This window comes from Cupressus sempervirens, chromosome 6, assembly GCF_028749045.1.
Source record: "Cupressus sempervirens isolate cs-2001-9-10 chromosome 6, ASM2874904v1, whole genome shotgun sequence".
NCBI classification, from domain to species: Eukaryota; Viridiplantae; Streptophyta; class Pinopsida; order Cupressales; family Cupressaceae; genus Cupressus; species Cupressus sempervirens.
In genome coordinates this window covers 654,379,078-654,404,447 of record NC_143123.1, presented here as the reverse complement: position 1 = coordinate 654,404,447, position 25,370 = coordinate 654,379,078, and the positions used below count along the sequence as shown (strand labels likewise).

The 25,370-nt window shown below is 37.5% G+C and overlaps 1 protein-coding gene across 1 annotated transcript in view; it reads right to left on the bottom strand.

The window, feature by feature from the left end:
* Window positions 1-25,162, bottom strand: part of MEE12 (maternal effect embryo arrest 12) — a 63,106-nt gene extending 37,944 nt beyond the window's left edge. Inside the window, exons 1-2 of the mRNA XM_089789241.1 lie at window positions 24,003-25,162; window positions 22,526-23,401 (exon numbers count right to left, since the gene is read on the bottom strand). Coding sequence (XP_089645367.1) covers window positions 22,526-23,401; window positions 24,003-24,597 — 1,471 coding nt within the window. The 5' untranslated portion in view covers window positions 24,598-25,162. The remainder of the gene's footprint in view (window positions 1-22,525; window positions 23,402-24,002) is intronic.
* Between the last annotated feature and the right edge of the window lie 208 nt (window positions 25,163-25,370).

Sequence of the window (25,370 nt, the reverse complement as noted above, 5' to 3'; positions counted from 1 at the left end):
GTTTCCTTGATTATTGTGCCCAAGTTTCACTTTTAGCATATGCTCTTCATGAGGGTTTGTAATGCATTGAAATCAAGTCGGTAGTTGTAAATGCACTAAAATAAAGTGTCAAATCATATTTCTTTGGGGGGGGGTTCTTTGATTGAGTAAAAAGGGGGGGGGCATTGTCGTGGCTGGGTTCTCTTCTTTCTAGCATTTCTTCTCTGCATTTCTTCATCATGGATCAAACAAATATGCCCATCCTAACTCCATACAATTATTTTGAATGGAAATCACACATGACAATTCACTTAAGAAAAGCTGGATTAAATAGGATAACTATGGGACTTGAAACTGAACCTGCTAAAAATGAAGATAAGCCTAAGTGGTTTAACAAATGTGATGAGGCATTTGGAACATTGTGTTTGTCTGTTTCTCCTGACTTGTTATTTCATATTGAGTCTTTGGATACACCAAATGAAGTATGGACAAAGCTAGAAACACTATTTGGCACACAAGATTCAATGAGGGGTCATATGTTGGAAAATGAATTAATAAGTTTGAGTCCAGGCAATTTCAACACAATCCAAGATTTCTTCACCAAATTGAAATCACTAAGGCTGCAGTTAAAACAATGTGGAATTGAAAAGAAAGATGAACAACTGATTCTTAGTATTCTCTCTAAGCTAAGTTCAGAATATTCTGTGTTTGTCTCTACCTTCTATGCTACTAAGGGTGCACTTGGTACCCAATTCACCATGTCATCTTTAGATGATTTTGCTGTCAATCTCACTCGAGAACAGGACAAGCTAATCTAGATGGGCATTCTTAAGTCCTCTAAGTCACATGCCTTGGCTACCAACCAAGGCACAAAAGAACAACAAGGACAAAGTAGTAACAACAATAGTAAGGACAAGAAACAAAAGAATAGCGAGGAGAAGAAGGATCAGATGTCGGTTTCTTAAAAAGCAACTATTGATACACCATCTTCCAAGGGCGATAAGCCTAAGAAAGAAAAGGTCAAATGTGCTTATTGTAAAAGACCTGGTCATGATGAACATAAATGTTTGCAGAAACAACTTAATCACTTGACATACATTCTTGAGAAGAATAATATCAGTGTTCCTGAGTCTATCAAACAAAGTTCTAATGAAGGGTCTAACAAGGAAAAAGAAAACAGCAAGGGGAAAGGAAAGGGCAAGCCCCTTTTTGCAGTTGCTTCCTCACCATCCACTTGGGTTCTTGATTCGGGTGCTTCACACCAAATGGCTTCATCTAAGGAAGAACTTGCGTCCTTGGAGCCGTGTACTATGCCTTCTATTTTGATGGGTGATAACACTCTTGTTGATGTGTGTGGGAGAGGGTCTGTTGATGTGGGGGATGGTACATTCCATGATGTTCCTTATGTACCCTCATTGTCAACTAATCTCCAATCGGTACACCAGATCACTCACACAGGTTTAGGCAAGTGGGTTGAGTTCACTCCTAGTTCAGTGGAGATATGTGAGTTGCACAATGATCCTACAGTTGCAGTTGGGAGAGCAGATCATCAATCACGACTCTATATGTTTTCTCACTTTGTTCCTGATCCTCCTTTGACTGTTTCACTCACTCACTTTAATGATGTGAGCAGATTATGGCATGAGCGGTTTGGCCATCTTAACTTCCACTACTTGCATCAGCTTAACCAGCAGAACATGGTCACAGGGTTGCCTTCTACTTTGACATTGGAGTCACTTGGAATACATGATAGATCTTTTGATGGGTCAGATTCACTTGAGCAGTCTTCTACCTCCACTTTTGATGCAGAGAGTGATTTAGAGGACTCACCTCCTTCCTCTCCTAGTCATCATTTACAGGTTGATGATTCTCCTCTAGATTCTCCATCTTCTGGTCCACTTTGGGCTAGACAGACCTTGCAGTTTGCAGGTGATTGGGTTGGGGATCCATCAGACACCAAGCAGACTCGTTCACAATTCAAGGATGCTCTACATATCTTCATTGCTACTGCCTCAAATCCACAATCCTTTCATGAGGCTTCTGGTATTTCTGAGTGGGATATAGCTATGCAGGAAGAGTATAGTTCCTTGATGAGGAACCACACTTGGGATGTTGTCCGTTTTCCTAAGGGAATAAAACTTGTTCGATGTAAGTGGATCTACCGGACAAAATTTGCAAGCTTTGTTGGGGGTGTGGGATGCTTCATCTTTTGGGGGGGGCTCTTCCTCTCACTTGGAGTCCTAATTTTCTTTGGGGAGTCTCTTTTCTCTCTCTTTTGAGGGAATTTTATGTACATGGGTACCTCATCAGGCTTGACTTGTCGGGACCCATTTCTACATCCACCTAAGCTTCGCTTATGGGGGGGTGTTAGTGTAGTTTTTTATTTTTCCTATTTTGCTAGGTTTTTCCTACACTTTTAATAATCTCGCTTAGGTTAATAAAGCATGTCTTATTAGGTGAATGGTTGTGAGGTGTCACCTTCCTACATGTGAGCATCAATTAGCTATCTTGGGAAGATACTTTGCTATCTTTAGTCCGATAGATGGTTGCTCCTTATTGGTTGGTGTTGCCACCTCCTCCCTCTTCCTAGCCTATATAAGCATGCTACCTGGCTTGTATTTGTATCTCTTATTTTTGCATCCTCTTAATGCTATTTTGCTTCCAGCATTTGCATTACTCTCTTGGAGACTAACTCTATGATGCTATTTTGATTTTGTATCATTTGCATTCATAGTTTAGATATTTACTCTTTGCACTAGTTTTTTGGGTTATTAATCTTTTCAGATTCTAACAAAACTTCTCCAATGGCCATAAAAATGATATGTCATGACTGAATTGGCCTCTATTCGAAAAGGTACTCGGAACATCAATCAGCAACTCCAGAAGCCATAGCTTTCACATCCAGACTCGAATTGAATCCATTTGAAAAGCGTCGAAAAGATATCGACAAGGACTACCACAAGAAGAAGCTAAGAGAGACCTAAGACCTACAATTGAGTCACCATTCAAAACAACAAAGACAAAACCAACAGTCTTGGCCACCAAGACAAGCGACGGACAAAACGTCGAGAACCACTCAAGAACACACATGCCCAAATAACATAAGACATGGAATGAAAGGTAGATCACACATTGAAACCATCATTACTTTTCTTTCATAAATTCATTAAGTAAGCATAACATAAGCACTAATGCATAATGAACTGAAAGATTTTCAAGCAAGGGTCCAAGAGTCACTATAGAACAAGTACATACCTTTCAATTTCTTTCAAAAATAACATTAAGTTTAATCACCATTTAAACCATTCAGTTACAATAACAACTTTAGATCTAACAAAGACACACTAGCATGTTCTCCATGATATTATCCCTTGAACGTACTACCAGAGGTTCGAGATGAACATGATAGAGTCACAACACACAACTGGGCAGCAGTAAAACACATCCAAAATAGTCATCATGAAACAAAATAAAAAGCCCAAATGGGAGAATTGCTGATTCCAACAGTAAGTAACAAAAAGAGCTCATTTCAACAATAAGTCAAATGTGACAACTGCCACAAAGAGAGCAATAGATAAAATTTGATGACTACTCCAAGAGAGGAAAATACTATAAACCAATGCTAGCCCAACAACATGAGGAAGTACCTCCAGCCAAATAAAATAAGGCATCAAACAAATCACATTACAGGTGATGTCTGAGTACAGTCACACAAGAGGGATAAATCACCACACAATGCTAAGGAATACATCATCCTAGCAATGTTAGAGAACACACTCACACAAATCAAACAGTATACCATCAGTAATCTCATTCATATGGAAAAAACAAAAATTTCCATGCAATGCAACATTTAGATATCCATCAAATTAATACAATTTTACATGAGCTTAAGAAACAATCAGATTGGGGACTTAAGTCATTAACCCAAGGATATAATGCAAACCTACTCTTTGCAATGATTCACAATAAACACTCATTTTCAAAGAAAAAGACAAAAAACTATTTTATTATTATAATCAACAAATAAAGAATCACAAAAAGATTCATCTATGTACTTACAACAAGGAGAAAGCAAGGAACAATGCACCTAACTCCACAAGGAGAAACAAAGAGAGGCTCTCAAAGCCAACACATGGACACCACTCAGCAGTTCCATCCAAAAAGGGTCACACAAGCAACCAATCAACCAAGGCACATCGATTCTGCTAACAAAACTAGGAAGACTCGCTTCCTTCTCCACAAACTGCTCTAGTTGCATCTACTGGACAAGCAAGTCCATCACGAGTAAATACTAAAGCAACAAGATCACGAGTACTCACCAAGACACTCGCACTCAACCAATGCAACAACAACTACATGGGCAACATAAACACAGAGATCCTAATGTTTGAACATGGGCTCTGATACCAGATGTAATGCCCCACCCGGAGATCCTTAGAAACAAGGATTCAAATCAAGCCAAGATTTTTTTTTTTTACAAGTATGAATGCATATGACATCATACAGGGATCACAAAGATCGCAACAGAAGACTTCAACACAATGCCGGCAACCAACAAATCTCCGAACGCCACTACCAAACTGACACACACAAACAAAGCCAACAACGACAACGCACATGATGAGGGCACAAGAAACAACCACTCATCAACAAAACACCAAGCTGGGGTAAAATGCAGAAACTTGAAATCTGGCTAAGCCTGAAATCCTGAAGCCCTAAAAATTGGCTAAGTCTGGATTTTTGAAGCCCTGAAATTTCTTAGAATCCATAACTTATCTCTGAGAGGTCTGAAACCTATCTCAAACGATTTGTCGCATATATTAAAATATATCTTAAGTATAAGAAATTACTTAAACGATATATATTAAATCTCGAAGGACTACAACAGAAACTCAAAAACTGAAATACAAAGAAACCTCCTGAATACAAAATGCAACAACATAGGCTTGAAGAACGCCCAAAACGGTATCCAGATCAACTATCAAAAAGATCAGAATGCTACAAAAAGTGCCCACTGATGGCACGCGCAGGTTTTAACCAAAGTGCGTGCGACACTTTTTACTAAAGGAGGGCGACACTTCTCCCATAGTGCATGCGACACTTCTCAAGAAGGCGTGCGATACTGGAAAAGTATCGCGAAACATTTCTCATGAAGTTGTGCGACACTCTTCCAGTGTCGTACGATACTTCTCCAGTAATGTGTGCGATACTTTACAGTATCGTACGACATTCTTTCTATGGGTGTGCGATACTTTATCAGTGTCGCACAATGCTGAACAAATGTCGCCCATAGAAAACAAAAACACTTCAAGAAACTTGAAAAAGGCCAAACACACAGAAAAAGCTCCACACCGAGGAGTACCGGATCCACATTTCGAGGTGAGAGCACTCGAACAATAATAGAGTAACTGAAAGATAGAACACTACGATCTAACCATCTACCAAACAAAGAAGGGAAAAAGTACACAAAGGAAACATCACATTCAACTGAAAGAAACATCGCAATAACATAGTTAACAATGCAATGAGCAAAATAACCAACAAAGTACGCAATTCCTCCCAACCGTCAATAGCATCATAAGACCATCGTGGGTCCTAGCCATCCCCCGCACGTAACATCCCAAGCCACCGACCAGATCGTCGGTACTGTCGTAATAGGGACGTCACTACTAAAACATGCAACACTAAAAGCATAAAGAAATCTAACATGCTAGTGATAACGCATAAGATAATCCTACAGTAGATAACATCACCTATCACATGCTGAACAACAGTAAGCAACAGATATACTACTAAAGCAAATCACATCATCTAATCGTATGCTAAACATCATAATAAGGGAATGCGCCAAATAAAATAACATCATCTAAACATGATATACAAGCATCCCAATGAAAGCATAAAACACAAGAAAGCATACTCCGGAACCCGAAGTACCAAGTGAAGACATCCAGCAACGGTCGCACTAGGACAAAAGATCGTCTCTGTACACCATTCCCTAGCAGTGGTGAAGGTAGCTACGCCTCCCAACCACGTGGCACCCGTAGGTTCACACCCGCCGTGCTAATGGAGATAATGATCCAACCAAAAATACACAAAAGAACATCCGTGGCTAACACTCATGCCAAACAGTATGATGGCTGCAACCAAGAACCTAAGACAATGCAAGGAGTACAGGTCCTAGTCAGACACTCAAAAGGCTGCTAAGTAGGGGCTGACATCCTGGAGAGTCGCTTGGCATCGAAAAGCCAAAGCTCGGATCATGTGTCCTCAAACTTAAACGGGTGCTCACACATTGTGTCCTCGAACTTAATCGAGTGCTCACACATTTTACTTATCTTAAGTTTTATTAACAATCACACATTTTATTTAGTTATCACTTGCTTAAAACTTCTTATCCTCCGTCAACCTCCGGCGCCATGAACGCCTAGGTGCGAGATAGAAGCCCCCTCCAGATGCTACCCTACCCTACCCATGCTCATCCTACAACAAGTGCCCGTGGGCATGCATACTCCCATCCCAACCCCAATGATCATAACTTCCAGCAAATCCACGGAAGATCGGGCCTCGCAAGTCACCCAACAAATGTACACGCACGTACTCGTGTGTGGCACACCACCATCACGAAGATCATAACACAAGGACAGGAATGAGAACACAATGCAAAGAAAACACCCAACTGAAAGCAATACGGGAAGGACGAATTCTACACGAATCCCAAAGCCAATAAAATCATACATCATGAAATCACTCAACCGGCCTCAATCCGAGAGTATGGATTCTACACGAATCCTAGCGTTCACGAAACAAAAGCAAAGGTCCAACAAAAACCATAACAAGTATAAAATCACTCAACCGAACACAACGTCGGAAGTACGGATGCAACACGCATCCCAATGCAACAAAAGGTGCAATAGTGGTCTAATTGATATCCAAACGGATCATCCAGGTCCACGACCCACATTGTGCCAAGAAAACTCGAGAAAACAAGGCGGCACGCAAAACGAGGTAAAAACTCCAAAAATTTGAAAAACTTCAAAATTAAAACCCATTTGGCCTTTGGGTTCAAAAACCCCAAAAATCTAAAAATAAATGGAATCGGACACCGTATGCAAAAACGGCCAGCATAACGTCATAAAATCCCAAACCCTCATCCCAAAAAACAAGGAAATGTTCATACCCGCCCAACCGGGTAGAACTAGCATACAAAAACGGAGGGGAACACTAGTTCTCAGCCTCCAAACAAACGGCTATCAAAAACGGAGCAAAAACAATAAAACAGGAAAGCCCTACCTCACAGCCAAAAGGGCAAAACGGGAATCTAAACCATAAAATAAATATCTCACAGAAGTAGCTGAAAATCGCGGCAATCCAAGGTTTCCCCGAGCGGGATCCAACGAGCTCAACCTCGCGACGATCCCACGCCCGTAGCTCCCACAACAAACAAAACAGTAAATCCTCATGAAGAGGATTTTGGGTTTTACTCTCCAACTTTCCAATTTGAAAGTGAGAAGTGAGGAATTAAATTCCTCTTTGGATAATTATTCACTTTTCGGGTGAATAATCGATTAGGGCATTTAACCAACCAATCTAGTTAAACTCCGAATCGACCCAAACGAAAACAGGCTATTCCTATAAATAGGAATTCATCTATGGCAAAGCTGCCAGAAATTAAAATAAATCAATTAAAAAGCCCGAAAACCCAAAAACACATAAATCTCCTTAAACAACTTTCGCGATAATGCGAACCTCTAAATGCACAAACACGCTTACTGGTCTAATCACATAATGCAATGAGTTCGGATTTAATAATCACCGAAAGGTTTAATTTAAACATTTAATAAAGGATATGTCGACCATACAAGGACGACATTAGTAAAATATGAAAGGCTGAATCACTAACTCCATGTGTCACTGCCAGGGATATAATCCTACACACTAAACAAAACGATCAAGTGCAATTGCATATAATAACATAGCCGAAGCAATAAATGCATTAAGTCACCTAATTTAACCATTTATTTAATTATATTAAAATAATCTATTTACATCACTCACGTTCGCAAAAAGCATAGCAACGCAGGAATGAAGTAAATAACCATAGCATTAAATCCATCACATAACAAAATCAGAGGTATGTCCAAATACCAGATAACTAGATATCATCATATAACACACTGTCATCTCAAAATGGCATCATCATGCAATATGATTAACTGAACAAAATAGTAGTCTAATATCTATGATACTGAACTCAAAGAGTAACATCTGACCCTCGGGTCCTCTCAACTGTAAACATAACATGAGTAACAAATATCTCTCTAATCAAAAATATAACAAGGTAAATGCCCACAACAAATAACCAAATAATCCCACATGAACAATCCATTCTAATTACTTAAGCATTTAATAAGGCACTTAAAACACATAAGCAAACATAGTCATAAACATGACTAACCACTGCTACGGGAACCTAGTCCAGTGTAGCACGGTAAAAAGTACACAGTGCAATCTCTGCACACATCTCAAAGTAATCACGGAACAACCTCATGATACCACATCGATCCTGATAACCACTGGCACAAACCTCAGTGAACCAAAAATCACATCATAATCTCAAAGATCGGTCAAAATCATAATCAAAGCAACTAATACAGAAACATAAATCCAAACACCTCAACGGTGTAGACTACTCAGGGTCACAATCATGATCCCATCACAACAAAAGATCATCAAGGTTGCATCCATTAGGACGACTTACAAAAGTCAAATGGGAGAGGCATTACATGAAGATTCCTCACTGGAATTTTCAATAATCTCTTTTGCCACGACTACTACACCATACCAACGAGCAAAATTATTTGCCTCTTCTTCTCTGACCAATCCATCATTAACCAACATGTGCCTGGGAGTCTCCATTAGGGCCTGTAGTTGTGAGATTATCTCATCTTGGTAAAGAAGTTGACCCTCTCACAGGTCATCTTGTTACAAGTTAGGGTTGTCGTTGCACCAAAAGATCAACCTGTCAATGCCTGATACAACTACTAGAATTATAGAACACTGGAGGCAGTTAAGCCATGCCACGAATCCCAAAGGGGAATGTTGGCAGTTAGTCCAACAATCCCCCCCTTAGCATTACCCAAGAAGATTTGAACCTGTAACCAAGCTTTGATACCACTTGTTACAAGCTAGGCTTGTGGTTGCACCAAAAGATCAACCTGTCAATGCCCGATACAACCACAAGACTTATAAAACACTAGAGGCGGTTAAGCCATGTCACGAATCTCGAAAGAGGACATTGGTTGTTAGTCCAACACAACTATACCTTTTATTATGGAGATAATAGTTAATGCCCTCTCATTCATCTGCGCCAAGTCTTCAATAAACTTCTCTACCTCCTTTTGAATACCTTCCATTCGAACCATTGTGCCCTAGGTAACTTTTCTCACTTGTCGATATTTTCAATGAACTACATTAGGACTAAGAGGAACAAAAGACTAGTCCTCTTACTTGACAAGATAGGATAAGTTGTTCAAATACACACACAAAGCCATGTTCTCATTTTTTGCCTTCTAGGATTTTAATTCCAACTTTCTCATCTTCTCCTCTATAACAGGGACAAAGTCCTCAAATTGTTCAATAGCTTGCTCCCTAGTGATATATCCCAGATCAAATGTTGTCACATTGTACTCTTCTAAGGTGTTCTAGTCCTTGGCCTTATCCATTGTGAGTACTACAATTTGTAGAGTCCTCGAACCTTATTCTTCTATTCTAATCTTTACTAGCTGCTTTCCTTTCCTTTTCCCTCTCGCCTGTTGCTCAATTTAGGATTTCCTGTAACTCCAATGGAAAATCAACTTCCTTTGCATGCCTTCTCTGCACCTTTTCCCTTAGCCAACTTGGAATAGTAGTGTTTTGGTCATAAACTGATAATAATTCCTGTCCTTGGATCATCCCTTCATTAAATTTCTCTTCTGCAATAGGACTTTCAACCTCTATGATAGGAACTTCTATTTTTGTAATGGTAACTTTTGCTCGTGTGGTAGGGTCATTTATCTCTGCAATGGGACCTTTTGCCTCTACTATCACTTCATCTAATATGGTCTTAAGCCTTCCTCAATGGAATCCCCTTGCTCTTGATTTTTTTGTTGGGCAGATTTCTAATACGAATTAAAGCTTTCCCTATCTTATATTGGCTGAGTCATTTGATCTCCTTGTGCCATCCTTCTCCTGTCGGTTCCAACTTCATCACTTGTGACAAGCTCAATTTCTTGTAAGCTTGGGGTCCAGTTGGGATGTCCTTTCCTTTTCCCTCTCGCCTATTGCTCAATTTAGGATTTCCTGTAACTCCAATGGAAAATCAACTTCCTTTGCATGCCTTCTCTGCACCTTTTCCCTTAGCCAACTTGGAATAGTAGTGTTTTGGTCATAAACTGATAATAATTCCTGTCCTTGGATCATCCCTTCATTAAATTTCTCTTCTGCAATAGGACTTTCAACCTCTATGATAGGAACTTCTATTTTTGTAATGGTAACTTTTGCTCGTGTGGTAGGGTCATTTATCTCTGCAATGGGACCTTTTGCCTCTACTATCACTTCATCTAATATGGTCTTAAGCCTTCCTCAATGGAATCCCCTTGCTCTTGATTTTTTTGTTGGGCAGATTTCTAATACGAATTAAAGCTTTCCCTATCTTATATTGGCTGAGTCATTTGATCTCCTTGTGCCATCCTTCTCCTGTCGGTTCCAACTTCATCACTTGTGACAAGCTCAATTTCTTGTAAGCTTGGGGTCCAGTTGGGATGTCAATTTATCAATGGCCTTTGATTCTTCTACAGAGGCTCTTCACCATGCGGATTGAGCCTCTTTCTTAATAATACTTCCCAACAAATACCCTTTCCTTTTTCTTGTTCAGTGTTCTTTGGTGGAATTTCTCCTCCTTTGATTTTGACCCTTGATGATCGCCTCGATCTATTATCCCTCGACACTTAATTACCCATCAATTTATAAGTCAAGCTATCTTTAGCCAACTTTAGTTAGTTGATTTGACACTCAACCCACTATTTTGAAAATTTCAAGATTAATCATGCTATTGAATCGAGATCCAATATTGCTTTCTTGGACCAGCAATATGGCTGGATTATCTTCTCTTTCTTGGACCAGCAATATGGTTCAATTATCTAATCTCCTTGTTGTTGAAGATTGTAGCTGCAATAGAGACCTTTATCTCTTATAGATATTTAGGTGTCATGATGTCGATTTGATAAGACATGCTTATACACCAAGAGGCTCCAACAACATAATTACAAAGGTACAAACTTGTTCATAGTTAAATTTATGCTTAATGATATCTTTTATTATGAAGTGATATATATAATTTAACTGGTTAGCTCATGGTCATCCACCGTACACTCTTGCTTGTCTAGTCGCTTTCCCTTAGCCATAGTGGTTCATGACTCATACCTATTTGCCCAATGATGGTGGTGCCCCACGTGTCCGATTCCTTTCTTGCAATGCTTCCCCCCCTTCAACATGCTCCTGCAGAAAAGAAATTATCCACAAGAATATCATATTTCTCAATATAATCACAATTACTATATCAAATTATTATTCATAAATTATCACAATGGCTAACCACCATATTACTTCATCTTTTCAAGATTTCAAGATAATAATAATAACGATTAACTAACACGTCACCTTCATATGAAATTATAACGATGAACCAACTGCCCATTTCACATGATCATAACTAATTTTACCTGTCAACTGACTTCACATGAAATCTCAATGGCTACATGAACATTTTTAAATTGAGCCAAAATTGGGATGTAACATCTATTGCATAAATAAAAGATGATTTTTGCAATGAGGGGCACTCCTTTATCTACGAAAAAGGAGTGAGAAAAAGGTGGGAGAAACTCAACCACCTTGACTGAGTCAAACTAGGAAAGACGATTTATTGGATTACATGCACTAAAGGTTCATGTAATCGGACTACATGCAATTCGATTACACGTAATCTATCTTCTACAACTACAAAATGCAAAATGTTTTTGTGAAAAAAATTAAAATTGTTGAATCAATATTGAAGATTATCAGTAAAGGCCTTGTACTTGGTGATGAAATTGTGGGTGACTGCCAAATGAGGAATTATTGTATTCCACACCACAATATTTTCTTTGATGAATTATCGGTTGTCAGTTGTCATTTGAAACACTTTGAAAATATTTTCAATGATGTCTGGATGTAAACCCGAAACAAATCTCCCATCAGCATCTTCAATTAATCTCTCTCTCTCTCTCTCTCTCTCTCTCTGCTCTGCTTTGGTGCTCCCTTACGAACTCAAGTTCTAGAGCAATCGTTGAGAAAGTGGAGACTAAATGAATATTGCCTCTTTTGATTCAAAGCATTTCTTCTTGACAGGATGTCTCTATTCTTTAAAGATATTCCAACATATCTTGACTTGAAAAGTTTGCTGCAAGAGGAAGATTCCAAATAATGAAAACATCAAACAGGATTGGATCCATATAATCTTCCGGGTTCAAATCTCAATGACGGATCTATTAAGGATAGGTGTTCAGAGTATGGATTAGATATTTATCGAACACTTTTGAAGACTGGAAATAAATGGACCAACTTGTATTTTGGGCAAAAATGGCCAAAACTGGGGTTTAGATGGTGGATTGCATGTGAGCAAAATAGGGCTTTTGCTCTCGATGGCTTAGAATGCAAGTTGGAAGCATATGGATGTGTGCAAAATGAGAATTTTGGTATTTAAAAATGTGATTTTTTACCAAAATCAGGTTTAGGAGATGCAATTACATGTGGTAAAAACTCATTATTTTGACTTGGTGTAAATATGTAATCTAGTTTGTAGAATGTGATTACATATGTAAGAATATGGAGTTTGGATATATTTGGATAATGAAAGAACATGCAAGATGAAAGCACGGAAATGCACTTGCATTCTTGAGGGAAGATCTCCAACTTTTCTTAATAAACAAGAAACAAAGTATATACAAAAACTAAAAACTAAAAGAGAAGCATACCTCTAGCTTTGACTCAAACTTTGACAAACTCCAAAACTTCACTTTGCATGCAATTTCAGTTTTTAAATGGAATAGCTTTTGCATTTGCAAGAAAATGAAGGTTTAAAACTTATTAAATAACTTATTGCAAAAAACTAAGGCTGCATTTGAACAAATGGATTATAAAGAGCCTAAGAATGCAACAAATTAGTAAAAAGATGAAAATATACAAGCAAAACCAGACTCTTACCCTTACTTGGAGAGCAAGGAGAAATGTCTGGAAGAAGAAAAAGTTGAGATTAACTTGTTCTCACCAAAATCGGGTTCTCCAAGTGTGTTTACAAGCAATAGCCAAAAGCCTCTGAAAGATTCAAACCTCAGCCTTAAATCAGGTTTGGAAGATGCAAATGCATGTGCAAGATGTTGCCGGTGTTGTTCAAAACATCTTCCTAAGTGCAGATCACAATTGTTGGAGTGATTTTCATGTTTGAAAATGTCTCCTCAAAGCAATTCGGGTTCTCCAACTTGCCTTACATGTGCATTCATTTGATGCAAATGCTTTGAAAGTTCCTTTTCTGCCAACCTTTTTAGGCAAAATCAGATTTAAAAAGCCCCATTGCATGAAACACCTCTTCTCCAAGACCAAAATTGGGTTTAGAAAATCTTATTGCATGGACTTTTTTGCCTTGGAAGAGAAAAATCGGGCTCTCTAAAGACAAATGCATACTTTAAAAATATGCAATGAAGACACATGTAACTCTTTCCCAAGTCCAAATCAGGTTTAGAGGAATGCATTACATGCAGCATTTTTGCATGTAAATGCAGTTGCAAGACTTTCTCTTTCCAACGCCTAGAGCAAATCAAGTTTAGAAAGAGGCTATACATCTAACATTTTTGCTCGAGGACCAAAATCTGGGTTATAAGGTTGGATTGCATGTTTAAAATATGCATTGGCAAAGCATAAATCCCAACGTTTTTCCTCCAAGAGAAAAATCGGGTTTATGAGGATGGACTGCATGCAAACCAATTGCTCATAGACCAAAATCAAGTTCTTCCAGCTCAAATGCAAGTTTTAAATGGGCAATGAAAATGCATGTAACCCATTTGTGGACCAAAATCGGGTTTTCTAGAGGAGATTACATGCAGTGTTTTTTAATGCAAGAGCAAAATTGGGTTTAGAAAATTCAAATGCAAGCTTTAAATGTACAATGTAAAGACATGAAACTCATCTGTAGACCAAAATTGGGTTTAGAAGAGCCCATTGCATGTTGTGTTTTCACGCCTTGTAATGTAATGTATTTGCATGTGTTTTGGCCAAAGCTCCACTTCTTTGAAAAATCGGATTCTCTAGGAGTGATTGCATGTTTTAAATATGCAATGCATTTACATGCATTTGGACGTTGAAGCCAAAATTTGGGTTCTCTTGGATGCATTCCATGCATTATTTTATTTCAAAAATAACATGTAATGGAATTGCATCACTTAATTTTTTTGTTTAACACATGTCTATTTGAAAATATCACTTAAAGGGGTCAAATACATATTTACACTATATATTTTATATATTATGTGTAAATATGTTCAAAAGTGATATTTCACTTAAATGTTTTAAATTAAAACATTGAAGTAAATTTCAACATCAAATCAGACTATAAAGTAATAAAGTCGCTGTAAGTGATAAATTTAAAAGAAAATATCAAATTATAACATGAAGTGCAAGTGATAAATCTAAAGTGCTAAAGTAAGTTAAAAACATAACATAAAGTTGTTTTAAGTTATATTTTTCAAAAGGTGCAACTCAACATTAGGATATAAGGGCAATATTTTAAACATGCAATTGAACATGGAGAACCCACTTTTTAGGGACTCAATCCTTGATATCTTTGACTAACAACTCCGATTAAGTCCCACGATATCTCGAATCGAAGGGAAAATCAAAAGCAAGAGATTGAAGAAAACAAAAAGATAAAAACAATCAAAACAAACACTTAAAAATGCAAAAAAATAGACTTTAACATCTCAAAACTCAAATATAGGCTAACAAACTGAAAAAATGAAAAATACTTGATGAGAACCTTCAGTAAAACATTCCATTATATGAATTGGTAACAATTGTTTGATCAATTTTCGCCAATAAAATAATGAATTGCCTAAGAAAAATGCGAAATTTAATTGGAAAAGTTTTGTATTGTTATCTCCATTTTGTGATGACAAAATGGAGGACAACGGATTTGTCTCAGATTGCTGTTTCATAGGCAAACTGTTAATGTTGGAAGTTGATTTTGGTAGCTGCCATAGAAATCAATCTACCTGCGATGACTCAGTTTTCGGTTGTGCTCGTGCTTTTGTTAGATAATTGTGGTTAGTTTCCAATGTTCTTTAGCTGCTATGGAGTTGCAGATTTATGATGATTTAGTTATTAATCTTTATTTCTGGTTCAGCTATTCAAAATTGGAGTAATATTTATTTGTGCATGCCCAGCAGCTTCTCCATTCAAGCCAGGTTCTTGTCTTCCACTCAGAAGTTGTGCATACTATTATTGCAGACCGGTCATTTGCCAAATCACTGCTTTAATTCCTTACTGGCATCATGTTGTCAAATTGTCGTCTTAATACATTGTTGGCATCATGTGTGTGACGCATCGTTGTTGGGAACTCTTTACTGGAACCTTTTGTCGTCGTTTAGAATGGCCTTCTTGATACATCAGTTATTTTTGAATTCTTTGTGTCTTTTATTTATGATAGATGATTTGAGTTGTCGGTTCTTGTGTGGGTGTCGTGTTGTTTTAAGACATATCTCTTGTCAGTGCTCAAGACGGTATGGCCTCTCTAGATTGAAGACAAAGGTTCTGATTAGTCGTGATTGCATTGGACATGAATCTTGTTCATTGTTTCTAAAATAAAATAACACGGACATCCGTCTCTGGGTTGAGTATCCCTTGTATCAATAGAAATTATTTTTGAGACTGTGCCTGCAGTTTTTACGTTGCTTGTGTCCTTTATGGAGCCCATCACTTCACCTTGTGGAGGCATCGTGTCATTTTCTTTGGCATCTGCAGTGTTAATATTTTCTATGATATTTTATCTGTGATTCTCATATGACTCTGTGTTGTTGGTTTTAACTTTAGTACTCACTTTACATGTGATGTCCATTTCCATATGTGATGTTCATTTTGGTTTTTCGTGTAATATTATATGTATCTTTTTTTGTTTTAATTTCCATCAGCTTGTGGATCTCTGTCGAATATGTTTCTTCAACAATAAAATAATGCGATATTCAGTCAGTTTGTTTATCTTATATTGTGAGTGTACCGGCTGCTGATGGGATTGCTTGACTTGTTGCAGATTTTGCGACTTACAGAGATGAAAAGCCTGACGAAGAATGTGATGCATTCTTGAAGGAAGTTTTGTGGGATTTCACTCTTTCTGTTGGAAGTCTCTCACAAGGCCATACAATTCAGATCATGCCAAATTTTGTCCAAGATGATTATGCAGTTACCAGATAGTGCAAAAGTGAGTAATGAAGTTTGGCATGAGGCCTTTGACTGCATGCAAAGAAGAATGCAGAGCTAGATCCCTACTGTCAGAGTCTATTGTATTCATGCCTTGGCATGCTTTGCAAACGATGTTGATAATGCAAAGATTGTCAATCTTTGCAAAGAAACTTCGTTCGTATCCCTTTTTTCATCTTTCAGCATGACTATGAACTAGAAAGAAATAAGTATTCTATGAAAGATCATAAATTTTTGTTATATAACTGAGAATAGTGTATGCTATATACCTCCTCATAATAAGCTGCTTTTATGAGTTATTATTAATCCCTCTTGATTGCAGGACAAGAAGCAATGAGATGATGAGAGATTATATGCTGCTTGCAGTCATGGGACTCAGTTAATCTTACATGTCTTCATTAAAAGAGGAAGATCAAATATAGGAAATGATATTCAGAGGGAGATTTTTCAGCTTCAGGGGGAGGTTACGTGACAGAAGGAGATGTCTTTAATCAGCCATCTTATTGTGGTGATCAAAGTTGTCCCTACTGAGAGGGAGTCTTTGTAGAGAGAGAATCTGTGTCATTCTCATGCATGTTGTTAATGGGTTTTTCTCTATGAAGGAGAAGTTCGAGGTGAAATCCCTTGTTCCACACTCTATTAGTAGGTATGGTGGATCCACCCTCTGTGAATAGGCATGGTGGAAATGCATTCTTCTCTGGTAGAAGTCTGAGGTAAAAGCCATCATTCCACCCTCTGCAAGTAGGTATGGTGGACCACCCTCTGCAAGTAGGCATGGTGGAAATGCATTCTTCTCTAAGAGAAGTCTAAGGTGAAAGCCCTCATTCCACCCTTGGCGAATAGGTGTGGTGGAAATGCGTTCTTTTTTTAGAGAGGTTTGAGGTGATAGCCCTCCACCCTTTGCAAGTAGGCATGGCGGAAGTCATGTGTCTGACTCCATGAAATTAATTTTATGTGCTTATGAAGTAACTATGGTGAATTATGTTATGCTGGGATAACATAATTTTATGAGAATCTATGCAATATGAATTTATCATTGACATTTTTAGTTATAGCTTTGTGTGCTTGCTATACTAAAGATCTCACTCTTGCTAAGAGGGAGTGTTGAAGATTGTAGTTGTGATAGAGATCTTTTTCTCTAATTTTTCTACATATTGAAATTGAGATAATACCTATGTATTGTATTTACAGCTGGAGAAGATATTTATGATAATATTTGAGATAATATTATATGAAGAGACATGTGGCACGCGAAGAGTCATACGTTTGGAAATATGAAAAGACTTATTCTTTGGAAATTGAAGAGACCTTCGTTTGTGATGTGAAGAGGCTCTCAATCCTATATATGTGTGTGATTAAGTGAAAGTATTGCACTTCAACATTTATTATCAATAAAAGAGATGTTTTTCTAGTGTGGTTGGGTTTTTCCCTTCAAGTTGAAGGGTTTTCCTAGGATACGTTCTTGTCTCTTTTGTACTTATTTCATTCTTATTTGTTTATTGTTATTTATCATTATTTTTGGGCAAAACAATAACACTTGTGGCATCCTTCTCCCATTGGTTCCTACTTCTTCACTAATGAAAGGCTCAATCTCTTGTAGGCTTGAGGTCCACCTAAAGGATGTCAGTGTTATTACTAGCCTTTGTCTCTTATGCAAATGCTCTTCACTATGAGCATTGAGGCTCTTTCTTGACTCTACTGCTCAAGGAATACCCTTTCTTTTTTCTTGTTCAGTATTCGTTGGTGGATTTCTCCTACTTCGATTTTTTTCCTTGGTGATTGCCTTGGTCTATCATCCCTCGACGCCTAATGTCTCATCAATTTATAAGTCGAGCTATCTTTAGCCACCTTCAGTTTGTCAATTTGACGCTCAACCCACCATTTTGTAAATTCCAAGATTGATCCTATTGAATCAAGAACCAGTATTTCTATTTTGGACCAATAATATGGCTGGATTATCTTCTCTTTTCCATGTTTCTTCTACTTGGGCTGATACTTGAATGATTTTGCATGGCTTGAGTATGGTGAGTGGCAATCTAGAAAACATCCTCCTTTTGACCTTGTACTAATTTACAGTGTTGGCCCAGAAATCTTCAAGGTGAATCTTGTGTTGGTATTTTACCCCAGCCAACACTCTAATAATCCAATCTTGTTGAGTAAAATGCTAGACAATATAAATGTAGCTCATTTGTTGAGCTTTCAACTCCCTATAGACAAGGACACATTTCATCTTTATCTACTATGGCAATTGGGAATTCAATTCCCAATTACTTCTTCCTCTTACGAGTCTTTTCATATGCCCTCAGCTACCAGGTAACTTCCAACAGTACCATTTGTCAGTCAGATACCTTTGAAGCCTATATGGTTCTGATGAAAACCCTGGCAGCTTAATGTAGAAGAAGATAGAAAATTGGATGCACCATGCTCTGTACTTCTATACCAACTACATCGCCTCAGCTGAAAGGCATGTATGGAAGCTGTTTTACAAAATTCTAACAATGTACATGGCAAAGGCATTGTTGGCCCTCATGAAGTCATCCTTAGCATAGAGCTACAACTGGAAATTGCACTTTCACATAGCTTGGCCCACTTACTATTGGCCCCTTGCACCTCAATCTTCATACCTTGTCTTCCTAGCCAATATGTATATCACATAAGAGCTCATTAGAACTCTTCTGATTCTTCCAAGTTTTTGAGTTGCTTATCCAAATTATCACTGCCATGGAGATAACTAATGTATAATATCAAATTTGCTCTACACTTCGTTGTTGTGTCTTGCATGATTTGCATTAATGCATGGTTATCTGCATCCTTCATTTACAATAGTTTTTCATTCCAAGTTGTTAGATTAGATTTCACTTCAAGTTGTTAGAACAAAGTTTTCTTTCAGTAATTTAGTTTATGTGGATAAAAGATATTGTGGATGTTCACTTGTTAGTCTTGAACAAAACCGAGCCACTAGCTTCTTGTGGATTGTCAAGATTACCTTGCGCAATAAGTCGATGATCAAAACACATAACTTCAATTGATGTCAAATCTTTAGTTTGCATCCATTTGATGAGATTAGAGGTGAGATATTGATTTGAAAACCTTTACTATCTACCATAGAAGCTTGCACTAGGTGGGTGGAGTCACTGGCAAGATTACACCAAATAGAGTCATCCATCGATACTTCCTTGCATTTTAGTTAGAAGTAAAAGTAGTAGTAGAAATTAAGTTGAAGTTTAAGTTCAAGAGTTGAAAGCCAAACACATATTTTTATTGCACATTATAAAGCCAAATCAGTAGAGTCAAGTCGACAAGTCTTGAATGACCTAGCATAAGTCCCCTTGGTGATCCAGCAAATCACATCACATCTACTAAGCAGGTGTACACAATAGAGAGAACCTTGAAGTCACCTTGAGCTCTTAATTTGCAAACTTAGCATAAGAAGTGACCTTCTATCAAGAGAGAGTTGAGTATTTGATGTTTCACTTCGAAATAATATAGAAGCTTGCACTAGGTGGGTGGAGTCACTGGCAAGATTACACCAAATAGAGTCATCCATCGATACTTCCTTGCATTTTAGTTAGAAGTAAAAGTAGTAGTAGAAATTAAGTTAGAGTTTAAGTTCAAGAGTTGAAAGCCAAACACATATTTTTATTGCACATTATAAAGCCAAATCAGTAGAGTCAAGTCAACAAGTCTTGAATGACCTAGCATAAGTCCCCTTGGTGATCCAGCAAATCACATCACATCCACTGAGCAGGTGTACACAATAAAGAGAACCTTGAAGTCACCTTGAGCTCTTAATTTGCAAACTTAGCATAAGAAGTGACCTTCTATCAAGAGAGAGTTGAGTATTTGATGTTTCACTTCGAAATAATGAGTGTTTGATTTTGCATGTTGTAGTGGATTAAAATTCACATCAACACATAGATGAGTCTATATTTATTCTTCCCTTATTCTGGATGCCTTCTATTACTTCAAGTTTTTTGTATGTTTCCTTGAGGATTTTTCAATAGACTACAATGAGGGTTTGAGATCTGCTTTTCAGTGAGAAAACCAATGTTCACTTCAGGGTTGCCTTGGTATCTTCAAGGTTTGTGTTCAGTCATTCCTTAGCATAGACTTTGATGTTAACCATAGACATAAATTGGTTCATTCTTGAAAACATCAGTTTATTGAGTTTTAACTGCATAGGAAATTGTAGGGTGTTTCTATTATTGCACTTGTAGGAAGTAAGTGATATGGTTCTACTCTTTAATTTACAAGATTTTAATTTTTAACAAAAAAAAATGGAAGGCTTTAATGTGGTAAGATTCAGCAGTGCTTTCTGCAATTAACATTGTAGATAAATGAGAACCAGCTACTGGCAGTTCAACAAGTTGGAGACATGATCAATATTTTGCAATCACAATGCATATCACATTTTTGACCCAGAGCACTTGAAGGTGCCAAAATGGAATAGATTAAATTTCTTAATGAGTGTTTCTATCATCATCTCTTATTTACTAAATAAAATAGATTATATTGTTTAAGGGTGGCATTTGATAAGATTGGTTCCATGACCATTGACTGTATAACAAAGCCCCATAAAAGGCAACAGGCAGCAGTCACAGCAGAGTTGGACAAGAGACTAGTTAAGCTTAGCTCCTGGGAAACAGACAAGGTATTATCTGAGTTTGAAAACTGAGGTTTTAAGTTTAACTACTTTCCTGGGTGTATGTTGTTAACCCATGAGAATTTTTACATACCATATCCTGAAAGAGAGGCATTTTTTACCATTTAACAGCATTACATTGCCCCTGTATAATTACTATATACTAATATAGTACATATCGAGAGGGTAACTCGCTCAGGCACTTATCTTCCCGGCAGCGATAGGCAACAAAGACCAGTTGAATTCACCCTTGTTTTTGATATCCTCTACCAAGTTGTTCTCCAGTTGCATGTATATGTATGCATAGGAAAGACACAGTACAAAAGAGAATGGTAATTCTAAGATTATTTGCATGCCATTACTTTCACAAAATTTGATTGTTTCTATAATTATTTGTAGCTGTATACTATAAAGAAGGTTTATATTTTATATTATATGCTTATAATTGACAGAAATTGGATACAAATATGGCCATGATTTAAGATCCCCAATACAGGTACGAGTGGATATGACATTCATAAAAAAAAAATTCAGACACATATTTAACACAATCTTCTATGTTATAGAGGAGATTTGCATTACTTTAAAGCAAAATAGCCATGTTTTAAGATCCCCAGTACAGATGCAAGTGGATATAACATTCATAAAAAACCCAGACACATTAACACAAATTTCAAAGTTAAAGAGGAGATTTGCATTACTCTAAAAGCAAAATAGTCAATAGTTGCTACAGACATAATTATAAGTTAATTTAAACAATTTACAATATGCAAAAAAAAAAAAATTAAAATAGTAAAGTTGCATTGGAAAATAAGCCAAAAATATGGGTTGCTCAGATAGAAAAACATTTCATTTGTCAACATCATTTGGTGTAGGTTTTATTTCTACAATAAACTTAAAAAGAAAAAAAGTTGCATGATTGAAATTTTTTTAAATTTTATTTAGGAAAATTAATGTCAAATTTTGAAAAAACCCAATCATGGTATCCAGAAAGGTTGGAAAATCAAGGTTTTTTGGGCGCATGTGGATATGGCAACCAACTTGTATCCATGCCATGTATACATAATACATATACAGAAAAGGAATATGCGCAACTAAGGAGAGACAGAGGTGCATCGAACTACTCTGAATTCATGTGATTGTATTCCCATTATTTTAGATCAAAATGAGCTTAACTAAAAGGTAGAAAACTATATATAAAAATATATATTTATAATCACGCTGTTTTTGGTGGAGTTCAGAAGTGTACACAGATACAAGCAAAACTAGAATGAATTAAGCAATGCTCAGATTAAAATATGAGTTGTACCGAACAGGTATGGCAAAAGCGATCAAGAAACAATACTATAAATCACTTACCAAACCGATCAGTGTTATCTTGATGCCAAGTTTCAAGATTCTGCAACATAATTGTTGCATCTAGCTCTTGATCCTGAAGATGTGCCATGCACCCAGTCATACAAGTATCTCCTAGTTGGTTCACACTCGGATGTACACGAAGACGATTGTTTTCATTATTGAAATCATTCAGACAAGACCTAGCTGATCTGTCCTGGTCCATTGAGAATTCTTTATTACAGTTGTCATTAGAAGAGACAGAAGAAACTGCCGCATTGGCCATTACACTCTTTTCAAAGTATCCTTGACCATTAATATTATATAGTATCCTTATGAGAACAACCAACATACCCATTACATAAACACGAGTTGGGATGTCAGCAGCTTCTGCCGACAGCCATAAACCAGGAGACAATAACCAATCATGCATGTTTGATAATGCAGGAAAAAGCTTATCCACTGGTAAACATAATTGTTTGACAAAGCGACAAGAAATTATATGAAAATTTACAGGAGGAAGCTGTAGACCAATTCGCTTTGCGAGGCATCCTGATGTCAACTCTAATTGTCGTGCTGAAATCACTCGACCTGGCCTCAGCAAAAACTTTGCACTCAATGGCCATTCACTTGACACTGAGCTCAAACTTCTTTCAATGTCCACAAAAGCAGCCAAATAAGGAAGCTTCCCCTCCAATACCCATTTAATAATGTCTGTAGGCAGAACTGCTTCCCTAGCAATATGACAGGCCAAAAATGAAATAGCTAAAGAAATGTACAGTGGAATCCGATTCTTCAAAGACCTCTGCCACACAACCTGTGCCTTTTTCCTATACAAAAGAGAACGAGGCTCTGCACTGAATTTCTTCCTCCTCTGGTATTTAGTTTGAAATTCAAAATCTGCAAAAGCAGTTGTAAAATTTCAATATGGTTTTTAAAATATCTTCTAGTTTTTACAGCGCTCAATACCATTAAAGAAACCGAAGCGACTGAAAATTTAAAAAGTCCTTTTGTTCCATTTAGTATGTGATACATTTAGGACGATTGAAAAACAGAGAACGCACTAATCACGGGTAGAATTCTGCGAAAAAGCAAGGCAACTGGAATCTCGTTCTTTGGAAAGATATATGAGAGCAGGGAAAAATGATTATTTTAGCAGAATCCTACATTTGCCTGATATGCAGATAGATATTCCAATAAAAACAATTAGGAATCTTGTACGCAATTTTCCATTAGAGATTGTGAATAGGAAAGATTCATAAATTGCTTTGGAACAGAGTGACAAATTCCAAATGGGCAGCTATGTGTTTCGCAAGTTGTGGTTTAAGCATGTTATTATCTAGTTCATCTGTTATTACACAGAGAGCCAGGTTACAGGTATGCAATTAAAAACAAAGCTCTGTTTGATGTCCAAATCCCAAAGACGTTAGCTCTTATTTGCAGGTTCATTTAATATAATGTTGCAGATTACAGAATAATGTACAACAATATCTCATCTTACTGTGGTTCCTCCCATTATGATCTTCATATAAGGCATCTGCAACTTCGAGTGATTCATCGGCCCATTCTGGTTCTAGAACATGAGCCGAGGCGACAAAACGCAGCCAGATAGGACCAGTCACCCCACAAATCAAAGGGCTCACTCCAAATTCCTTCACTAAGGTCTCACATTGCATTTGAATCATCATTTGCATGCCATCCAGATATTTTTCTCTTATATTACAAGCTAAAGTTTCAGGATCAATGATAGCACCACCAGTATGGGATCCAAAATCCCGCATAATAGTATCATCACCTGAGTCACTTGCACTGTCCAGCTGTCCATAACTCTGAACAGTGGTCCTATTAACTCTCTGCATTTGTGTGAACACGTCAATTTGTGCTTGCATATCGATATCAGCCTGGGACTCAACGGGGGCATGTACCTTTCTTTGATAATTAGCATTGTAAATGCCATTATTGACCATCTCATCATCCCCTAATGCCTGCTCCATTAAATGTTGAGATTGTGTTCCACATGCTTGACAGTAATAGAATCCATCTCCCCCATTACACATTCCAATGCATCCACAAACATTGCAAAGGGTGTTCTCCATTAGCAATATGATTTCCGAGTTCTGTGAGTCTAAGCAATGCAGCCACCCATCAACCAATCCTCTATGTTCTGAATATCCTCTGATAAATGTGGCGCTGGTAGCGTCGGTGGCAAAGAAAGAAAGATGGCGTATGCAAGAATCCGCCTCACTCTACTTCCAAAGCAATCGTTTCTCAGGGCACCTGCCTTCTCAACTGGCTCATTTAACAGAGCCACAAATTGTGAATATGGCGAATAATTTGTTCCGAGGAGAAATACAAGGCGTGGGATGAAGAAGAAGGAGCATCAAACACCTGAAAATTCGGGTAATGCTTGCTCTTGGCAGATACCTCCTCTCTCGTTGTGAGCCGTCGTTTGAGTTTCATTGATCTTAATTTCAACGAGTTGAAAGCTCCCGTTCCTTCCGAATTTTAAAAACTCCCTTTGTTGGAGTTCCATGAACTGTGTAGAAATAAGTTACAGGGATTCATTCATCAGGCTCTGGGAAATTGCTCCAATTGGTCTCCGCAAGCATGGATACGAACAGGATGCTGCGTTGCCAGAGAGTAGGGTTTCTACTCTAAAACCTCAAAATCGTTGTTCCCTTGACTTTATGAAGTAGGGTATTTTGAGGCAGGTCGTTCCATTAATTTTGTAAAGTTGCCGAAGTTAAAAAGTCATTTTTTTTTTTTTGAATAGTCATTTTCTATCAATAAATAAATAATACACTAAGATTACAATTCACAAAAAAAGGTCAGGAGATATAAGATCACCTCGCGAATAAGTTCATACAGC